General features: G+C 41.0%; 1 protein-coding gene across 1 annotated transcript in view; it reads right to left on the reverse strand.

Annotated features, from left to right (window-relative positions):
* Window positions 1-15,345: 15,345 nt before the first annotated feature.
* Window positions 15,346-21,994, reverse strand: part of col27a1b (collagen, type XXVII, alpha 1b) — a 168,432-nt gene continuing 161,783 nt past the window's right edge. Inside the window, exons 59-61 of the mRNA XM_060907051.1 lie at window positions 19,968-20,077; window positions 17,861-18,079; window positions 15,346-15,840 (exon numbers count right to left, since the gene is read on the reverse strand). Coding sequence (XP_060763034.1) covers window positions 15,694-15,840; window positions 17,861-18,079; window positions 19,968-20,077 — 476 coding nt within the window. The 3' untranslated portion in view covers window positions 15,346-15,693. The remainder of the gene's footprint in view (window positions 15,841-17,860; window positions 18,080-19,967; window positions 20,078-21,994) is intronic.

A 21,994-nucleotide genomic window follows, 5' to 3' on the forward strand; every position in this document is an offset into this window, starting at 1 on the left:
TCTGCAAATAAAATTCAAGACATTGTCAAGATTTTGCCAGGTCCCCTACTTCATACTCTACCACACTTTTTTTTTTTTAGGTTGAAGTTAAAATGTAATTCGAAAGTCTTAGTGTAAGCAATTTCACACATGTGCTGAGTGAATGATCATGGAATTAAATAAAAGTGATTGACAGCAAACCTTATAATGCGTGCACCTCTTCGACATCCTCTCTCCTTTTAAAAGAGTATGCCAGACATTCAATTCCCTTCGGATTAGTTAATTTCGACTGGACAGGTGAAGACTGTTAAAGACTTTTTCCAATTTTCAACAGTCCCGTTTTCAATGAGCCTGTGCTCGCTGTAGCCTTGGGTTCCTTTTCTTGGCTGTGGGCTTTTGCTGTTGTGTCCCATCTGCCTCAAGGTTTAGCGTGTTGTGTTGTGAATGCTCTTTGGCTCCCTGTAGTTGGACAGAGTGGTTATTTGAGTTTGAGTCATTATTGCCGCCTTGTCAGCATGAATGAGTCCGGGCATTCTTTTCTGACCTCTTTCATCAACAAGATGTTTCCGTCTGCAGAACTCTCTCTCACTCACTGGAATTTTATTATTATTATTTTTTTGCACCACTCTTATGTACAGTGGTGCTTGAAAGTTTTTGAACCCATTAGAATTTTCTATATTTCTGCATAAATATGACCTAAAACAACATCAGATTTTCACACGAGTCCTAAAAGTAGATAAAGAGAACCCAGTTAAACAAATGAGACAAAAATATTATACTTGGTCATTTATTTATTGAGGAAAATGATCCAATATTGCATATCTGTGAGTGGCAAAAGTATGTGAACCTTTGCTTTCAGTATCTGGTGTGACCCCCTTGTGCAGCAATAACTGCAACTAAACGTTTCCGGTAACTGTTGATCAGTCCTGCACACCGGCTTGGAGGAATTTTAGCCCATTCCTCCGTACAGAACAGCTTCAACTCTGGGATGTTGGTGGGTTTCCTCACATGAACTGCTCGCTTCAGGTCCTTCCACAACATTTCCATTGGATTAAGGTCAGGACTTTGACTTGGCCATTCCAAAACACTAACTTTATTCTTCTTTAACCATTCTTTGGTAGAACGACTTGTGTGCTTAGGGTCGTTGTCTTGCTGCATGACCCACCTTCTCTTGAGATTCAGTTCATGGACCGATGTCCTGACATTTTCCTTTAGAATTCGCTGGTATAATTCAGAATTCATTGTTCCATCAATGATGGCAAGCCGTCCTGGCCCAGATGCAGCAAAATGGGCTTAAACCATGATACTACCACCACCATGTTTCACAGATGGGATAAGGTTCTTATGCTGGAATGCAGTCTTTTCCTTTCTCCAAACATGACGCATCTCATTTAAACCAAAAAGTTCTATTTTCGTCTCATCCATCCACAAAGCATTTTTCCAATAGCCTTCTGGCTTGTCCACGTGATCTTTAGCAAACTGCAGATGAGCAGCAATGTTCTTTATGGAGAGCAGTGGCTTTCTCCTTGCAACCCTGCCATGCACACCATTGTTGTTCAGTGTTCTCCTGATGGTGGACTCGTGAACATTAACATTAGCCAATGTGAGAGAGGCCTTCAGTTGCTTAGAAGTTACCCTGGGGTCCTTTGTGACCTCGCCGACTATTGCACGCCTTGCTCTTGGAGTGATCTTTGTTGGTCGACCACTCCTGGGGAGGGTAACAATGGTCTTGAATTTCCTCCATTTGTACACAATCTGTCTGACTGTGGATTGGTGGAGTCCAAACTCTTTAGAGATGGTTTTGTAACCTTTTCCAGCCTGATGAGCATCAACAACACTTTTTTTGAGGTCCTCAGAAATCTCCTTTGTTTGTGCCATGATGCACTTCCACAAATGTGTTGTGAAGATCAGACTTTGATAGATCCCTGTTCTTTAAATAAAACAGGGTGCCCACTCACACCTGATTGTTATCCCATTGATTGAAAACACCTGACTCTAATTTCACCTTCAAATTAACTGCTAATCCTCGAGGTTCACATACTTTTGCCACTCACAGATATGTAATATTGGATCATTTTCCTCAATAAATAAATGACCAAGTATAATATTTTTGTCTCATTTGTTTAACTGGGTTCTCTTTATCTACTTTTCGGACTTGTGTGAAAATCTGATGATGTTTTAGCTCATATTCATGCAGAAATATAGAAAATTCTAAAGGGTTCACCAACTTTCAAGCACCACTATAAGCTTTAGAGAGTGCATTAGCAGTTAACTCTGTGTTAATATACCAGGAGGTCAGCGATTTCTGAAAAACTACCAACATCCATACCAGTCAAAGGTCACATTTTTCCTCATTCTGATGTTTGATGTGAATATTAACTGAAGCTCTTGACCTGTATCTGCAATTCAGCGTGCTGCTGCCACATAAGTGGATCTGAATAACTGCATGAATAAGCAGGGGTACAGGTGTTCCTATTAAAGTGGCTGATGAGTTTACTAGACTATACTAATAATGACGGGACACATAGTAGATTCTGAGTGGAATGGGCACTACTGCTAGTTTCTAAGTGCATTTTCTAAGTGTGAGAATGTGGTGCTTCAGCTGATTTGGATTCTCTGGAGCTCTGTTTTGCCACAGGCAATGCAAAATCACCCCCACACACTGTTTAAACCTAACAGTAATGGAAGGAAAAAGCATTCCTCTAAACTGGAACACAGCCATGATGAGAGCTGAACTGGCCCAGGCTGTATTTCCTGTAGCGTCCTGGTGGTCCCTCCTGCTGGAATATCCGCTCGTAATGCATTTTCTAAAAATGCCCTGAGATTTACAATCAGTTTGAACAAGATGTTTGTCCTTTGAATACACAAGTCTACATTACAGCACTTACAAACGCAGTACAATTTAAAGGTTTCATGAGGGGCTTTGAAAGAGGACTCATTAAAGGGCATCTAATTTTGTATAATAGAAATATCGGTAACTTCAGTAAAGCGGCCTCTTCTCTTTACTATGACACTAGGTTCTGCTCATTCGCTTCACGTTCCACAGACAGATGGTCCTCTCTCTCTCTCTCTCTCACACACACACACACACACACTGGGCACACAGGAGGCCAGACTATGCGGCAGTGGCAAAAATCAGTATGGTGTGGGATGGGGCATATTTTATAACAGGCTTAGAAAGTGATGACTGCATAGTTGCTTTGCTCAGTTGAATGTCATGTGCATAAAGGTCCTGATAAATTCCCTTGTCTTGAACTTCAATAAACTTAAAACTTTCAGTTTTAAGTCTACGTAATAAAAATTTTCAATTATTTGTCAATGTGTTATTTATATATGAATTCTGCCATGTTCTACTCAGACTCTGCCAAGTAAACTTATAACAATAAATCTAATATAGTAATTTTTATGACTAAAATGATTCATATAGGTAGTGGTGGCGGCACGGCGGTGTAGTGGTTAGCGCTGTTGCCTCACAGCAAGAAGGGTCTGGGTTCGAGCCCCGTGGCTGGCGAGGGCCTTTCTGTGCGGAGTTTGCATGTTCTCCTCGTGCCCGCGTGGGTTTCCTCCATGGGTTGTGCTCCGGTTTCCCCCAAAGACATGCAGGTTAGGTTAACTGGTGACTCTAAATTGACAGTAGGTGTGAATGTGAATGGTTGTCTGTGTCTATGTGTCAGCCCTGTGATGACCTGGCGACTTGTCCAGGGTGTACCCTGCCTTTTGCCCGTAGTCAGCTGGGATAGGCTCCAGCTTGCCTGCGACCCTGTAGAACAGGATAAAGCGGCTACAGATGATGAGAATGAGATGAGATGACCAGCTAGTATGCTAATTAAGTGTGCTAATACAAGGCAAGGGAAACAAATGAGTATATGTAGCGGCTAGAGATAATGAGATGAGATGAGGTAGTGGTCTGAGTGAATGACCTTGACATCTGTGATGTCACCGCAGGAGGGCTATCGGTCTCATCGCCATTTCCGCTATACTCAAACACAGAGCTGACTGCAACTCCGATCCTCCATTTTGAGCTAATTTATCGTCATGCCATGTAGATGTGTTGCTGGTGGGTGCAGCAACATGACAAAAGGTGGATTTATGTTGCATTCATGGCCCAAGAATGTTCAAACTGCAAAGATTTGGATGCGTTTTGTGAGAAGTTCACAGACACATTGGATGCCTACAAAGTGGTTTCTCCTCTGCTCTGCACATTTTACTGAAGACTCGTACGAGACCTTTGATCTGTTGAGGAGCGTTGGTTATAAGCCCGTATTGAAAAGGGTGCAGTATCAACAGTTAAAGGAAAAGAAAACTATAAGAAATGGAAAGTAAGTTCAGTTGCACCAGTTCTCCCGGAGTGTGAGCCGAGGGTTGTTACTAAAACCCGGGATGGAACGGGGCATGACATATTATCGCTCGGGCAGTGACCTCCCCACAGTTGTTGCTAAAACCAGTGACGTTCTGTTCTGTCCCAGGTTTTAGTAATTGCCTGAGCCGAGCAGTAATGGCGAAGTACTCAGTATGGAGAAAATGGAGAATGAGTGGACCAGCCGTCTGATTTCTCTGCTGGATATGCTTGCCTCAGCAGCAATATCTCGCCCTTATGTGGAAGAAGTGAATGAATGGAGAACTGAATGAACAACTGAAAGTCAGATTGTTTCAAAACAATCAGCCACGGGGGCATTGTGGCTCAGGTGGCTAAGATGCCATACCATAAATCCGGGGACCTGGGTTCGATTCTGACCCGAGGTCATCTCCCCGTCTCTCTCTCCTGCTCATTTCCTGTCCTGTCTTTACACTGTCCTATCCAATAAAGGTGAAAAAAGCCCCCCAAAATATCTTTAAAAAAAAAACAATCAGCCACGAGCTCGGCCTTCAAGAAGTGAGAACACAGACGGGTAAGCTCCGACTCTCATTTAGATACAAAACAACAAAAACAGCAACACTCATTGTTTACCTGCATTTAGATTAATACATGTAACTTGTATTGTGTGTTTAAGTTACCGGTATAAGATTATTTAATTTGCTTCAGAATGTGATTGTCTCAGTTCATCTGATTATTTAATTAGCCTTTTACGTTTTATCAGTGAAAATGCATGCATGTACATGTATGTTGCATAAGTTATAACACCTATCCTGTTTTAATGAAAGTCAAACCACAATCAGTGAAGTCAAATCAGTCTTAGTTGAGCAAGTCGGTAACGCTATTTCTTACTTTCACCATAAATTTGTATTTATATGACTTTGGTCTATAGCTGTCAAAGGCCTCGGCCTTAAAACCGGTTCCCGCTGTGACGTCACGCACTCAGGGCTGGCTGGCTCAGCGGGGCAGCTCGAATGCCAACTTTGCGCTCGATTTTAACTCTCAAAAATATATATTTTTAAATTCCCATTTATGCAGCATACCGGTACAAGAGTCAAGGATGGAGATACTATCCACTCAAAAATCTATTTAAAAATAAAGGTTCTGCATATCTCCTTTAAGCGTGCACATGTTCTTTGCTTTTCTCATGCCTTTTGTATGCCCTATCAAAGTTGGCCAAATCTCCAAACCCCAGTTTTGACCAAATAATCCATCCCTGAGATGGTCTCATTAAGAAACAAGGCCAACAGGACATTCTCTTGGTCCAAGCACTCACAATTACTTTATCATACCAAGACAGCTGAAACGAGTGATTGTGTCTCCCTGACTTTTGAATTAAATCGATCTTGGCCATTGATCTGCCCTGTTGTTTTTTTTTTTAATTTTGAGCCTCATCTCGTAAAGAAGAGCATCAAATGTCTTCTCCAAAATCAGGTCAACAACATTAGCAATGTTTGCCATTTCGCACAGCTAATAGCTAGCTAGCTAGATTTCCCCTTTATTGCCTGGCTTAAAATAAACAGCATTTACTGAATCAAAACGAAAGCAAGTAACAAACTCTAGATTTACAATTTTATTTACAGTATATACAAATGGAAATAGGAACTGTAGATTGGCAGGAAAAGAATGAGATGAGCAGCAGCTAGTCTCATGACTTCACTTGCCAACACACGACATGGTTGAATCCCTCTGGGGCGGGTTTCCCAAAAGCATCGTAGCACAAAGATCATCGTTAAATGGTAGCGCGAGCATCACAGTAAACACACTCTCTCCTAGTTAAGATGCTCTTAGCGTTAAGAGGCTTTTGGGAAACCCGCCCCAGATCGATGCGACGTATAATTTTAAAATGCTGTCAGTCACATGACTTTCAAAAGAGATTTGACAGTTCCTCCAATCATCATACAGAAGTCCAGCGTCCAGTCCCACCTTACGGTCACTGACTCTCCACAGACCCCCAGTGAAGCTGGGAGTCCAGAAATGACATTTTAAAAGCATATTGTCCAATAAATGTCTAGCTTTGCTGCACTAAGATCAAAGCATATCCTGTAGTGGCATTAAACTACAGAGACCCTGAGCATCAATGGGTCGTGCTTCCATAGGCTTCTATGGGGGAAAAAAATCATGTGATCTGATTATGACGACCAGCAAGAAATAACTGCTGAACGAACTAGCTGTAAAGCTGAGCGCTTTCTAACATAAAATATTGATTTGGAATAAGAGAGTTAAGTAACGTATTGCTGTAAGTAATGTTAAATAACATATTTAACAGACGAATGATTTGTGACATTTTTCAGGAAGCTGGGTTTCCCTTGTAGTCTTAGAGCAGTTGCCTCTGGTTACAACATTCCAATAGCCCTTATTAGCATAGTTCCCTTGGTTAGCAATGCAGCCTTCACTTTCTTACATGAGATAGCTAACCTAGCTATGTACAGGAGAGTGCAAGAAAAGCAATACCAATAAAACATGTAGCATATTAGGATTCACAGATGCTCCTCAGTCATTAGCACAAGTAATAAAATGGTCAAATAGGCTTAAGGTATTCATTGTGGAAAATAAACTATCACTTTCTTTCTGGACAATATAAATAGCCTGCAATATTGTTTGATTAGGTGGCATGGTGGTGTAGTGATTAGCACTGTTGCTTCACAGCAAGAAGGTTATGGGTTTGAGCCCAGTGGCCAACGGGGCCCTTTCAGTGTGGAGTTTGCATGTTCTCCCCGTGTCTGTGTGGGTTTGCTCCGGTTTCCCCCACAGTCCAAAGACATGCAGGTTAGGTTAATTGGTGGCTCTAAATTGACCATGTCCGGGTTCGAGCCCCGTGGCCGGTGAGGGCCTTTCTGTGTGGAGTTTGCATGTTCTCCCCGTGTCCGCGTGGGTTTCCTCCGGGTGCTCCGGTTTCCCCCACAGTCCAAAGACATGCAGGTTAGGTTAACTGGTGACTCTAAATTGACCGTAGGTGTGAATGTGAGTGTGAATGGTTGTCTGTGTCTATGTGTCAGCCCTGTGATGACCTGGCGACTTGTCCAGGGTGTACCCCGCCTTTCGCCCGTAGTCAGCTGGGATAGGCTCCAGCTTGCCTGCGACCCTGTAGAAGGATAAAGCGGCTAGAGATAATGAGATGAGATGAAATTGACCGTGAGTGTGAATGGTTGTTTGTCTCTATGTATCAGCCCTGTGATGACCTGGTGACTTGTCCAGGGTGTACCCCGCTTCTCGCCCATAGTCAGCTGGGATAGGCTCCAGCTTGCCTGCGACCCTGCACAGGATAAGCGGTTATGGATAATGGATGGATTGTTTGCTTATCTTTTGCCCGCTGTCATCTTTCTTATCGCTGAGAATTTTTATTTAGAAAACATTTGCACTCCACTGTAGGCTACAAGTAGTTAGTTTGCTTAATTAGGGCAAGCTAAATTAGGTTAATTAGCTTTGTTACTGGAGTTAGCTTACAAGAATTGCTCGTGTTAGTTGGTAATTTATCAGTTGTAGCCGGCTTGTTACCTCACCCACGATGGAGTAAGCAGGGTGAGGTATTGTAATCAGTGCGATTTGTTTGTTACTTGCGAAAATTGGAGATTTTTGCAAGTATGTTGATCTGTCTGTTTGTTTGTTTGTTGGTGCTCTAGCGACATCATTTCTTGGCCAAGCTTCACCAAAATGCACAGGACAACTCACTAGGGTCACACAGACATCATTAGTTTTTGATGGGTCAAGGTCACCAAGGTCAAATCTTGTAAAAACACCTAATTGGCCATAACTTCTGTTTCTTTGTGATTTTCGCAAGTATCATGCTCTGCACGACTTTTAATTTTGTTTGTTTGTTTGTTTGTGTGTGTGCCTGTTAACAATCTAGCGTCTAGACGGTTGCACTGATTGACTTCAAATTTTCAGGGTAGATGGGCAATGGTCTGCACATCACCTGATTAAATTTTGGGGGTAATCGGGTCAAGGTGAAGGTCAAGGCTACTGGAAAGGTCAACCTTTTGGTCACAACATATTTTCCATTGTAACTCAAACAGTTGCCGATAGACAAATGTTTACTATTATGAGCATATAGGAACTCCCATATGGCCTTTCATTTGGCACCATGATCTTTGACCTTGAGTAACCCTGAAAGGTCAGACTCAAGGTCACAAATTTTCAGAGGGCTGTAACTTGAAAATGGTTGATGGTAGACAGATGTTTACCGTTATCAACTTATAGGAAGTGCCATATGGGCTTTCATTTGGCACCATGACCTTTGACCTTGAATGACTTTGAAATGTCAAACTCAAGGTCATGGATTTTCATAGGACTATAATCTGACAGCTGATGATTGAGAAATATTACCATTATCAACATATAGGTATAAAATAAGTGCTGCCGGGAGAGGTTTGTTTTGCCTGGCAACACTTATGTTAGCAAAACAACCTTTGTTTCAAGTAGGTCAGACTGCGGGCACACAGTACTTACATGACATGCCCTCTTTGCAAAGCCGCCCTCTTGCATACGAGCCTTGTTAGTCCTCAGGTTAAGGTTGGGATTTGGGTTAGGGTTAAGAACTTCTCAGGGGGTGTGTCGTGTGGTCTACAAGACTGCAGATAGACACTTCTCCTTTGTTTTGCTTCCAGAGTATGCTAACATTGCTAGATAGGATAGAAACACTAAAGCAAGGCGTAAAGCACATGGTGATTTTTTTTTTTTTTAAAATCTTCAGCAGAATATTTGTCTTTGCATTAGATTATGTCATGTTTGGCTTTTTGAGTACTAAAGATGGCATTTGTCAACTAGTTCCACATTATCGGTGACGATAAGACAATATAAAATCATTTTCTTGCACCTTAAGTTTAACACATGACTTGATTGAAGGGTCTGGATTTAGTTCAAATGTAATTTCTACTATAATGCCTAGATTATGAGTGCGATTTTATGACAATCCATAAACATGACAATGCTGACGTTTCAGCCCATTCATTATGCCCAATCAGTTATAAAAGTCCAGGGCCATACCCAGCTTTAACATCTGTCCTTATTTTGTACCTGTACATCTCAGATCAGAGATTGTTAATCAATCTGACTGCAGCCTATTCTGTCCTCAATTAGCTCCATCGATACCTGCAGTAGAGCAGTGACCTTCTCATCCTTCCCAAAGCACTCAATCTCTGTGATTGTTGCTGATGAGGGTAAATGCTACCCCAGGGTGCTCCACATTGTACTCACTCATAATAAAGTAGGCTGGCTGAGACTTCTGCACAAGCTATTATGTAGCAGAAGTAATCTGGTATTAGAACTCAACACCATATACTGTACTCTGTGTAATATTACTGGAATAATTTGGCAGTGAAATGGGCTGGATGTGTGGTTGCCCAGCAGACATGTAGGTTCGTCAACCAGAGATATTTAAAAAAAAAATCTACTTTTGGCACAACACAAAATTTGTCACTTTGTCAGGCTGCTCATAACTAAATTATTCACTAACAACTCGATGACTTTTTCTCGGGACGTTAGCACGATGCTACATATACTCATTTGTTTCCCTTGCCTTGTATTAGCACACTTAATTAGCATACTAGCTGGTCATCTCATCTCATTATTTGTAGCCGCTTTATCCTTCTACAGGGTCGCAGGCAAGCTGGAGCCTATCCCAGCTGACTACGGGCGAAAGGCGGGGTACACCCTGGACAAGTCGCCAGGTCATCACAGGGCTTACACATAGACACAGACAACCATTCACACTCACATTCACACCTACGGTCAATTTAGAGTCACCAGTTAACCTAACCTGCATGTCTTTGGACTGTGGGGGAAACCGGAGCACCCGGAGGAAACCCACGCGGACACGGGGAGAACATGCAAACTCTGCACAGAAAGGCCCTCGCCGGCCACGGGGCTCGAACCCGGACCTTCTTGCTGTGAGGCGACAGCGCTAACCACTACACCACCGTGCCGCCACTAGCTGGTCATAGGTTATTATATTACATTAGCTACACCTTTTCAGGCTAGTCATTTAGGTGTTTGGTCGAACAAACAGGGGAACACATTGGGCTTTTTACTTGCCTGATGGTTTAGCTGATATATTTGTGATTTATGTCATGACTGGACCGACACAGAGCGATCATTTGAATCTAACATTAGCTAACAAAATATAACAGTAGCTAGACTCTTCCCATTAAAAATTGAAATTTCACTAGCTAGCTAGTGAAAAATAGCTTGCTGCTAGATATATATTTCTGAAATGATATTAAGCTTTTGGGCGGCACGGTGGTGTAGCACCCGGACAGTTTACAGAGCGTCCCAACTTTTTTGAAATTGGGGTTGTCTATCTGTAATTAATATAGCGTATATCAAGGTGGGGGGCGGCACGGTGGTGTAGTGGTTAGCGCTGTCGCCTCACAGCAAGAAGTTCCGGGTTCAAGCCCCGTGGCCGGCAAGGGCCCTTCTGTGTGGAGTTTGCATGTTCTCCCCGTGTCTGCGTGGGTTTCCTCCGGGTGCTCCGGTTTCCCCCACAGTCCAAAGACATGCAGGCTAGGTTAACTGTTGACTCTAATTTGACCATAGGTGTGAATGGTTGTCTGTGTCTACCAGTATATGTGTCAGCCCTGTGATGACCTGGCGACTTGTCCAGGGTGTACCCCGCCTTTCACTCGTAGTCAGCTAGGATAGGCTCTAGCTCGCCTGCGACCCTGTAGAAGGATAAAACGGCTAGAGATAATGAGATGAGATATTAAGCTTTTGTTCCATTAACCTGGTACTGATAACAGCTTAACATTTTTTTTACATTACAATTTTGGGCCTTTGCTATGTATGTTAGGTGACAAGAGTCAGTAGTATTAGTGGTGTCAAGGTGGTAGGGGGTGCCTACTCGGGGCTCCATAAAGGCATGGGCCGGTCCTGATTAACGTCCACTCCTAAAACCATGTTTCACCATGAGAAAAGTGAATTCACTACCTAACTAGGTGTATGAGTTTTATATATTGGGTCATATTATACAGGGATACTGTTTTCTGTGCCAGTGATCGGAAGGTTATGAGTTCAATCTCACAGCAATGTGATTGTCTTCGGACATTTAGCACAGTCCGTCTCTAATCATATTATCAGACATGTAGTACATGTTGCTATAATATGTCTTGATTTAAAATACTATATAAATGTATCCTCATCTATGATCTAGTCTATTGCATCACAAAATAAATCTCAGAAAGGATCTCTGCACTATATAGATTAACATGATGCAGCAGCGCCCCCTCCTGGCCACTGAGTGCAAATCAGTTGATACTAAATCGGTTGATGCACAATAGCAGGAATAAAGCAGTTGAGATATTAGCTGACCAAACTCATCTTCAGGATGTAGATGAAGATGTAACTTAACTGATAGAACAGACCTTTACTGAACACCCAATTGTTTATTCAGAGTTAAATAAGAGGGTGAAATGGCTGAGGAATATTTGGGATGGTACAGAGATGAGGAGGATTTTGATTGTGATCATGACTTCAACCTTCTGTTCACAAATTCAGGAGACAAAAAAACAAAACAAAACATTCCTTGGTTTGCAACATGAGGTATTCCATCCATAAAACAGACTGGAAGAAATAGAAAACATTCACAGACATGGACAGCTATAACTTGGGTAATTGTGGGGGGGCAAATACAGTCACAGCACACATGGGTTATCGTAAAAGGGAGCACACAAACACAGAAACCTCAAATGTCCTCACAATAGAACAGAAATGCCTTGAACACCCCCTTGTGTTGTGATAACATGGCTCACAATAAAGCTGTTCGCACCACAAAATATTTCATGTGTCTCCAAGTCGGTCAGAACTGATGGGAAAAAGAAAAGAAAAAAAAAGTAATAGAATAAAATACATCTCTAATCAGGGTCATGACTGCAGCTTGAAGAGCTGCTTGTAGTGGAAAGGCTTAGTGCCCTTAATTTCAATTCGAATGATCCATGGCAAAGTGTGTATCTTATTTGTGCACCAGACACTTTTTATTTCGAGTCAAGGGCACTTTTTCCAATGTCAAATGATCATGTGTGCAGTCAGACAGGGCTTATGGGTCATATGCCAACAGGAGACTTTGCATTTCTGATTATTGTTTCATAACAATGGGGATTCATATGTGGACCATGTTTAGTAGTACAGGGAATAAAACACTGGATGGATCCAGCTTTCAGACTGAATAAAGTAGGAAACATAAAACATTTCTCTTTCTTGTTAACATCTTAACAGAATTCAAGGATTTGTACACAAGGCATACATCAAAAAATGTTCTCGGCAAGATGGCTGTATAAAAAGGACAATATTTTTTCTTTTTTCTGTTTATACAAAAATATTCCCTTTTAAAATATAAAAGGCACTTCATCTATAGACACTTGTTGGACGTCAGCACAAACCGTCTTTCAAAGGCAATTCAACCACAGGAGATGTATGTATTTTTTTTAAAAAAAGCTGATATTCCTAGAGCACCATAAAAATGTGAGATTGGAGGTAGACATATAATGATACTTTCAAGCTTGAAACCACCTCCGTCATAGTTAACTAAACCTGATGAGATACATGTTGTATATGTTGAGTGTGTTTGTGCATGTGTGCATGCATAGATTTATGCACAGTTATTCCTGACCTTAACATATAGTCCTCTCAGAAAATATTGGAACGCCAATATATTAGCCAATTTCTTTTTGCTATACACTGAAGACAGTTGGGTTTAAGATGCAAAGAAGAATGAGATATCTATCCATCCATTGTCTGTAGCCGCTTTATCCTGTTCTACAGGGTCGCGGGCAAGCTGGAGCCTATCCCAGCTGACTATGGCTGAAAGGCGGGGTACACCCTGGACAAGTCGCCAGGTCATCACAGGGCCAACACAGAGACAAACAACCATTCACACTCACACCTACAGTCCATTTAGAGCCACCAATTATCCTAACCTGCATGTCTTTGGACTGTGGGAAGAAACCAGAGCACCCAGAGGCAACCCACACAGACATGGGGAGAACATGCAAACTCCACACAGAAAGACCCTTGTCGGCCACTGGGCTCAAACCCAGAACCTTGTTGCTGTGAGGTGACAGTGCTAACCATGACACCACTGTGCCGCCGAAGAATGAGATAATTGATCAGAATTTCAGCTTTCATTTTCTGATCCATATTATGTTAAACATGACACCTTTTTATTCGAAGACTGCATTTGTTGTTAAAAAGGACAAACCAACATGAAGACGAAGAGCTGTCTAAAGGAAAAAAAGCAAGCCATTTTGAAGCTGAAAAAAGAACGGAAATTGATCAGAGCCATTGCACAAGCATTGGGCATGGCCAGTACAACAATTTGGAATGCACTGAAAAATAAAGAAATCGCTGGTGTGCCAACAACCAGACATGGATCAGATCAGCCAAGGAAAACAATAGCAGTTGATGAACAGTGTGAGAGCTGTGAAGAAAAACCTCAAAACAACAGTCAATGACATCACCAGTGAGCTCAACAGTGCAGGGGTGAAGGTATCACAATTCACTGTTCGAAAGAAGACCGAGAGCAGAAATATATGTAGTATAGGCCATACCACAAGACGCAAACCACTCATCAGCAGTACGAATTGGCAGGTCAGAGTGAAATGTGCAAAGAAATGACATGAGACATGAGCCACAAACATTTTGGAACCAAGATTAACCTCTAGCAAAGTGATGGAAAGTCCAAAGTATAGGGAAAGAAAGGATCAATGATCATGATCCAAAACATACAAGCTCATCAGTCAAGCACGGTGGAGGTTGTGTCATGGCTCGGATTTGCATGGCTCCTTCTGGAACAGACGCACCAATCTTTAACGATGATGTACACCATGATGGTAGCAGCAGAATGAAGTCTACAGAAAATTTCTGTCTGCCAATTTCCAGAGAAATGCATCCAATCTCAGTGTGAGGAACGTCACCATGCAGCAAGACAAAGACCCAAAACACACTGCCAACACAACAAAGGACTTCATCTTGAGAAAAAAGGTTTTAGACTGGCCAAGTCAAATCACCAAACCTTAATGCAATTGTCCATGCATTTCACCTCCTGAAGAGGAGACTGGAAGGAGAAACCCCCCAAAACAAACAACAACTGAAAGAAGTTGTGGCATAAGCCTGGAAAAGCATCAGAAAAGAAGAATGTAAGTTTTATTCATATCATTGGATCACTGGCTTGTTGCAAGACATATGCAACAAAATATTAAATGTTACTTATGTTAAGACTATTTGTTCCTATACTTTTGCTCACCTAACTATTGGGTGGTCTGCCACCAAAGGTGCCATGTTCGAAGTTGTTGAATACATCCATCCATTATCCGTAGCTACTTATCCTGTGCAGGGTCGCAGGCAAGCTGGAGCCTATCCCAGCTGACTATGGGTGAGAGGCGGGGTACACCCTGGACAAGTCGCCAGATCATCGCAGGGCTAACACAGAGACACAGACAACAATTCACACCTACGGTCAATTTAGAGCCACCAATTAACCTAACCTTTGGACTGTGGGGGAAACCAGAGCACCCGGAGGAAACAGGGAGAACATGCAAACTCCACACAGAAAGACTCGAACCCAGAACCTTCTTGCTGTGAGGCGGCACTGCTAACCACTACACCACCGTGCCACCCGTTTAATACATCTAGATGTAAATATCAGGAAATGAAAGCTGAAATTCTGATCTATTGTATACTCATATTCATGTTTTGATCTTAAATCCAAAATGTCTTCAGTGTATAACAAGAACTGGCCTTGCCATTCCAATACTTTCACAGGAGACTGCTGTCTAACCCATAAATCCACCAAGTATCATTAGAACAAGATCTACAGACAGAGAGACAGACACACTCACACACAGACACACTTATGCACCAAACCTGAAGAAAAGTCAATGAGTGACAGTAAACCTTAATTCACTTGAACAGCCAAATATAGGATTCACCTTTATACAACAAAATCTCTCTCACATTGCACTTTACAAAAAATATACATACACATATAAATACATATGTTCATGTATAAAAAATTATATAAAATAAGTACTGTAAATGTAAATACGTGTTGAACTTCCAATTCGGCACCCATCTGTAACAGGAAAGCACAAATGTGTGAATAAATTAACTCTTTTGGCAGTTTGAGACCGAGTGCTCAAAGTTTCTTAAAATCTTCTTTGAAAAACAGCTGGAAAGAGAAAGTAGTCCTTTAAAAAAGAGCTTTTTGTTCATTAAGCCTCCAGCTTGAGAAGTCTTGTTTACTTTCAAGATGCTCTGGATCTCATTTTCCTCCATGCTGAGTCTGCAGTCCAGGTCTGTGCAGTGGGAGCCCAAAAATCTCAGAGCGCCAAGCTATAGCACGACACCTCTCTGTTCTTTCCTTCTGTGCTCTATATGAAGCACACAGGTCCCACCTCCAGGTGATAATTAAAGCCTGGTTTTTTGTTTGGGAGGTTCAGCACATCGACTATAGGCAACAGGTTGGGCTCCTGTGTCTGGAAAAGGAACTGGGTCTGATGCCACCGACCGTCTGCCATCTAAAAAAATGTGGAGGAGTAATAAGTGTTAAAAGAAAAGGAAGCACAACTTTATTCATCACACACTTGTGGAATGTCCTCTCTGCAGTTAACCCATCTGAAGCAGTGAACACACACCTAACAGCACCTGGGAGTTAGATGCCTCGGCGCTCAAGGCCATCCCATATTAACCTAACTGCACATCTTTGGACTGTGGGGGAAACCCACGCAGACAACATGCAAGGCGACCGTGCTAACCACTACACCACCATGCCGCTCATGGTTAGGATGCAGCAATAACAATATTAATGCATTGCAACATTAAACTATAGTGAAGTGATTAAGTCGACATGGAACATGTGGTTACTATAAATTTTTGAATAAAAAAGAAAAGTATGTATGTGGTGAAATTTGTTTAATCGACTGGTAAATATAAAATATGAAAATATCACTTGTGCCTGTACGCACACACCGGCTTTCAGCATGATCAAGCATCAGTTTTCCTCAAAACCGTTGATTTAAGAAGCAAAATATAACAACACTCACTTTTATAGGGAAATAATCAACCACCCTGAAGTTCATTATTTTCCTATAACAGTATGTCAGTATTATATTTCTTTTATACCACTGATGAAATCCATCCATCCATTATCTGTAGCTGCTTATCCTGTGCAGGGTTGCAGGCCAGCTGGAGCCTATCCCAGCTGACTACGGGCGAAAGGCGGGGTACACCCTGGACAAGTCGCCAGGTCATCGCAGGGCCGACACATAGACACAGACAACCATTCACACTCACATTCACACCTACGGTCAATTTAGAGTCACCAGTTAACCTAACCTGCATGTCTTTGGACTGTGGGGGAAACCGGAGCACCCGGAGGAAACCCACGCGGACACGGGGAGAATATGCAAACTCCGCACAGAAAGGCCCTCGCCGGCCACAGGGCTCGAACCCAGAACCTTCTTGCTGTGAAGCGACAGTGCTAACCACTACACCAGTGTGTTGCCCCACCACTGATTAAATGTTATATTTATTAAAGAACAACACAACATACATGTTTAGGGCCCGAGCACCAGAGCTGGAAGGCTCCATTTCCTTCTTAAGGATGATGATGATTATTTTTATAATAATAATAATAATAATAATAATAATAATAATACTTTGTGCTAGCAGTGCTGGTGAAAATTGTTACTCTCACTCAGGATCTTTCTACTTTATTATTCTCATTATTCCCTTCTTATTATTATTATTCCCCTAATGTTTTTTAGGAGGCTATTTTTCCCTCAGTTTTTGACCAATCATCACCAAATTTCACATGAAAAATATTTCTGGGCTGAATTATGTTCCTATCACTTTTGGTGCTGATCCGGATCACCGAACCATGAAAAACTGGCTTTTTTTCAATCATAACCCTGTGAATTTTCATGATTTTTGCAATCAGATTTTTTTTTTTTAATTTTGTTCAGGGCCGCAGAGCGCAACTTTTCCTTGACCTTCAGTTGACAAAGGTCAGCTAGTGCAAATTACTGTGACTTTAGTCATAGTCTCTATCTCGTTATTATTACTTGTCTTCAAGACTCAGCCATTTTTGAGGTGGTTCCTATGGGTGAAAACTCATGAAATTTGGTGCACACATCAGTGGTTGTGAGAGTTACTCAGGGACAGAGGCTTGGCTCCAGGTGTCGCCCAGGGATTCTAGAGGACCCTCAGATGACATTGAGTCTTATACTGGTTTATAGTTGCATTTAACTAAGTTGTGGAACATCCATGAGTCCCTGAAGTTATTTCAGAAACAACATATTAGAACAAACACATTTGTTTCAACCCATGATTTGAATTGCAGCCCACACTTGTGTCTGAGCTGCTGTTCTAGAAAATGAACCAACACCTTGAGACCAATAAGGATTTTGATTTCAACAGTGCTATGGTACAATGTGTTGATAAGTGAGATGGAAATGTGACGGCATTTTAAAGTATGCTATATGCTGTCAGCATTCAGCACAAATATAACCATTTCTATGTTGTTGAATATGAGCTTACCCAGCATTCATCCTTTAGCAGTTCAGGCTGAATGAGTCCTCGAGCCTCGATTATCTCTCCATTCCAGGCCTTGAAGCTCACAGCATTGTTGGATGGAGGTCTGGATGCCTCTTCTGCCCACACAGAAATGTTCAAGCAGTGGATGGTGAGAAGCTGCACTGCCTCTGAGCTCAGCAGGTGAATGAAGTTCATCTGGATCACTCCTACACCCATCTCCAACTGTAACACAACATAAAAACAACCCTAGTCACAATGTCTAGAGGTTAGATTTATGGATTTAGTAATAAGAAATGTGAACATTTAGGTTAGATTATAGCATAGTAGTTAGTGTCCAAGAAATACTGCACTGTTTTTCAGCTGAATCTTTATCTACTATCGGCACATATGTGCAAATCACATGAACAAAGAATGAAGAATTTTGACCTAAAATAACAATTTAGAGGAATTTTTACACATTTCCTTGCATTGAGAACTCAAAACTCATTATAACTGATACATGTTTGTGCTTTCAAAAAGGTTTTGTCCTTAGATTATACCTAAAATGGAAGCAAGTTTTTAAATTCCCCTTATACCCAGAGTACAGTTTTAAATTACTTATCCCTCAGAAGATTCAATTCCCTAAATTCAATAAAAGTGGATTTCTGTAGTAATTCCTAAAGGTAGGGAAAAAAAAAACCTTTCGGTACACACAAACTTCAAGTTATAAAAATAGGAAATGTATTGTTACAAGCTCTACCTTTATTAAGATAAAGCTTGAGAGCTCAAGGAAACAGAATGCTAATGGAAAAAAATGGTTCAGTCCAAAAAATGAGAGGAAAAAGTAATTAGTGGCAGAAACAGTAAAGATGTGTCCAAGTGACTAAATGAAATGACGCCCTAGAGGAAACCAAAGTTGTTGGACAGAGTCACAATTCTTCATCTAGCATAACAAAACTGTATTTCTGATACGTAAAACTTCACTATATAGTTTTAGGTGTGAATTACTAATATACTGGACAACCCCAATTCCAAAAAACGTGGGATGCTGTGTAAATTGTAAATAAAAACAGAATATGATGATTTGCAAATCATGGAAACCCTATATTTAATTGAAAATAGTACAAAGACAACACATCAAATGTTGAAACTGAGAAATTTTATTGTTTTTTGAAAAATATATGCTCATTTTGAATTTGAGGTCAGCAACGTATTTCAAAAAAGTTGGGACAGGGCCATGTTTACCACTGTGTTGCATCACCTCTAGTTTTAACAACACTCTGTAAACGTCTGGGAACTGAGGAGACCAAATGCTGTAGTTTTGAAAGAGAAATGTTGCCCCATTCTAGCCTGATATACAATTTCAGTTGCTCAACAGTTCGGGGTCTCATCTCATCTCATTATCTGTAGCCGCTTTATCCTGTTCTACAGGGTCGCAGGCAAGCTGGAGCCTATCCCAGCTGACTACAGGTGAAAGGCGGGGTACACCCTGGACAAGTCGCCAGGTCATCACAGGGCTGACACATAGACACAGACAACCATTCACACTCACATTCACACCTACGGTCAATTTAGAGTCACCAGTTAACCTAACCTGCATGTCTTTGGACTGTGGGGGAAACCGGAGCACCCGGAGGAAACCCACGCGGACACAGGGAGAACATGCAAACTCCACACAGTTCGGGGTCTCCTTTGTCATATTTTGTGCTTCATAATGCGCCAAATGTTTTGCATGGGATACAGGTCCGGACTGCAGGCAGGCTAGTTTAACGCCCGGACAGTTTACAGAGCGTCCCAACTTTTTTGAAATTGGGGTTGTCTATCTGTAATTAATATAGCGTATATCTAGGTGGGTCAGATTTCTGTGCAATCTTGCATATAAAAAAGGCTATTTCACACAGGCTACATTTAGGGAGTCTCTAAAAATCACCAAAAGGAATGTCTACAAAGGGGTTTAAACTAAAAATAAATAAATGAATAAATAAATAAAGGGGGGGGGGGCGCTTACACATGACAATGTGCAAATAGAGAGCAGGTTGACAAACCCAGAAATATTAATTTAAAGTTTCTAAATATGATATATTAGGAAAATACAAACATTTTTAAATTTATTAGAATCATGAATGTTTACCTTGGATGTAGTGAGTGGCCTCAGGCAGGTCTGACCTCCGCCTGTGAAATTACAGGTGACTTCAATTTTGTCAGAGGAGCAGCCCAAGTTTGGGTCAATCCAATAAGTGCCTTTAGACAAATTACACAACACAAAAAATGCAGTTCTATTACCTAAATACTAATAAAATACAGTAACATATATTATTATACTTCCAGGACACTTTTTCAATGGAATAAAAACGTGTTCTATTCCCTTCTCGCGGGTTTCATTTCATTTGGTTTGACAGCATGTAATATTGTTAGCATATCACTTATCCTGCATGTATTACGTCACTCTACCCAATGGAGAATGAACATTGAATACGGTTTACGATATTGCATGGTTGTCAAGACAACATGACATCACACGTCGGCGCTGATGCAAATATTCAGTGAGTTTTCTGCTGCACATGCACAGAAGCATTTCTTTGTTCACCGGGAAAGAGAAAGACATGTTGAACCCCTGAAAGGCTACCAAAACTTCATTTGATATTTTTCATGCATATTTACAAGAGAAAAACATACCAACAGACATTGAAAAACTGGGAAAGAGAGTGTGTATACATATAATAATAATAATAATAATAATAATAATAATAATAATAATGGCTGGCTTTTTGTCGTGGTATATCAGATATATTCCATTCAGCTAGCATGATATTAAACCCATCTTCGACTTGTTCAATATCATGCTAGCTGAATGGAATATACTGTATCTGATATACCACTCAACGCCAGCCAATATTATTTAAATATTGCAACTTAACTGGTTAGATGTTAACGACACCGACAGTGTCAGGACGACAGGATAAGGACGTGTCATTGTTTAATTAATAACAAGGTTGGCAAATTGCTGTGGTATAAGAGGAATAAAATTTTTCAGAGAATGTGCTGTTCTGGGAAAATAAAAACAGAAGCATAGTTTACTTGATTATTTTCCTACAAATTGCACAACTCTAAGTGTCTTATTCCTGACATAATGATAATACAGTAAACCCTGATAAATGGTCAGAGAATCAGCGTAGCACATTTGTAGTTGAGTTTCTTCTAATTAGTAACGTATGCTGATTAAATCTGTAACTACTGACTGTTATTGAGCTGAATTTGGATTGGACACATACTACTGATAGAGTCGTTCAGGGGTCGACAATATCACTAGCCTCAGGGCCTGAGACGCATTTTTCTTCTTCTCAGTCATTGCACAGGAAACACAGTCAACCATGGTTTCTACAAATTTCCTACAGATTTGCAGTATCTCCAATACACCAATTTCTTCATCACCTGCTTTAGGCATTATCCATTCCATAACCCCATTTTCCCTCTGCCATTCTTTGCAATATATCTTACAATGGTTCTGTACACTGTAGATACACTGTCTGTACTTAGAGTTTCCTTTTGTTTGCCTATCGAAATGGATTTGATTTAATTACAGTTATTTGCTATAAAACAAGATCATGTTGGCCATGGACTATTTTTAAAATTATCCCCAAAAACACCACTTGCTGACTTACAACCTTGTTTCAAAACTAGTCTAATATGACATAAAAGCCACTGCTACCCTGGCAACCCTGCCCTGGTAGATAATTCATTCAACACTTAGAGAAAGAAAGTCTACTCCCTATTGACTTTTTCAATCAATCAATCAATCAATCAATCAATCAATCAATCAATCAATCAATCAATCAATCAATCAATCTTGTTTAAACATAATTGGTTAATATATTTCTTGACACAAAGCATGCTGTGGCACACACTACTCTTCCAAATCTCACTGTATGATGCCCACAAACTGTGGACATGGTCTGCACATGGGCAGAACTATTTTACTAGGCATATTATTTCGCTTGAATGGATGCTAGGCAATAATTTCCATAACCAAGATGTGGAAATTGTGACAAAACTGAGGAAAGTACAGTACCGTACAAAACTAAACCTGTTATATAACTCTAATGCGAGTGCAACATCCAGTCACCTCATAGTTAAACACTTCACTGAGCAATTAACACA

The sequence above is a fragment of the Neoarius graeffei genome, chromosome 24 (assembly GCF_027579695.1).
Source record: "Neoarius graeffei isolate fNeoGra1 chromosome 24, fNeoGra1.pri, whole genome shotgun sequence".
In the NCBI taxonomy this organism is placed as follows: Eukaryota; Metazoa; Chordata; class Actinopteri; order Siluriformes; family Ariidae; genus Neoarius; species Neoarius graeffei.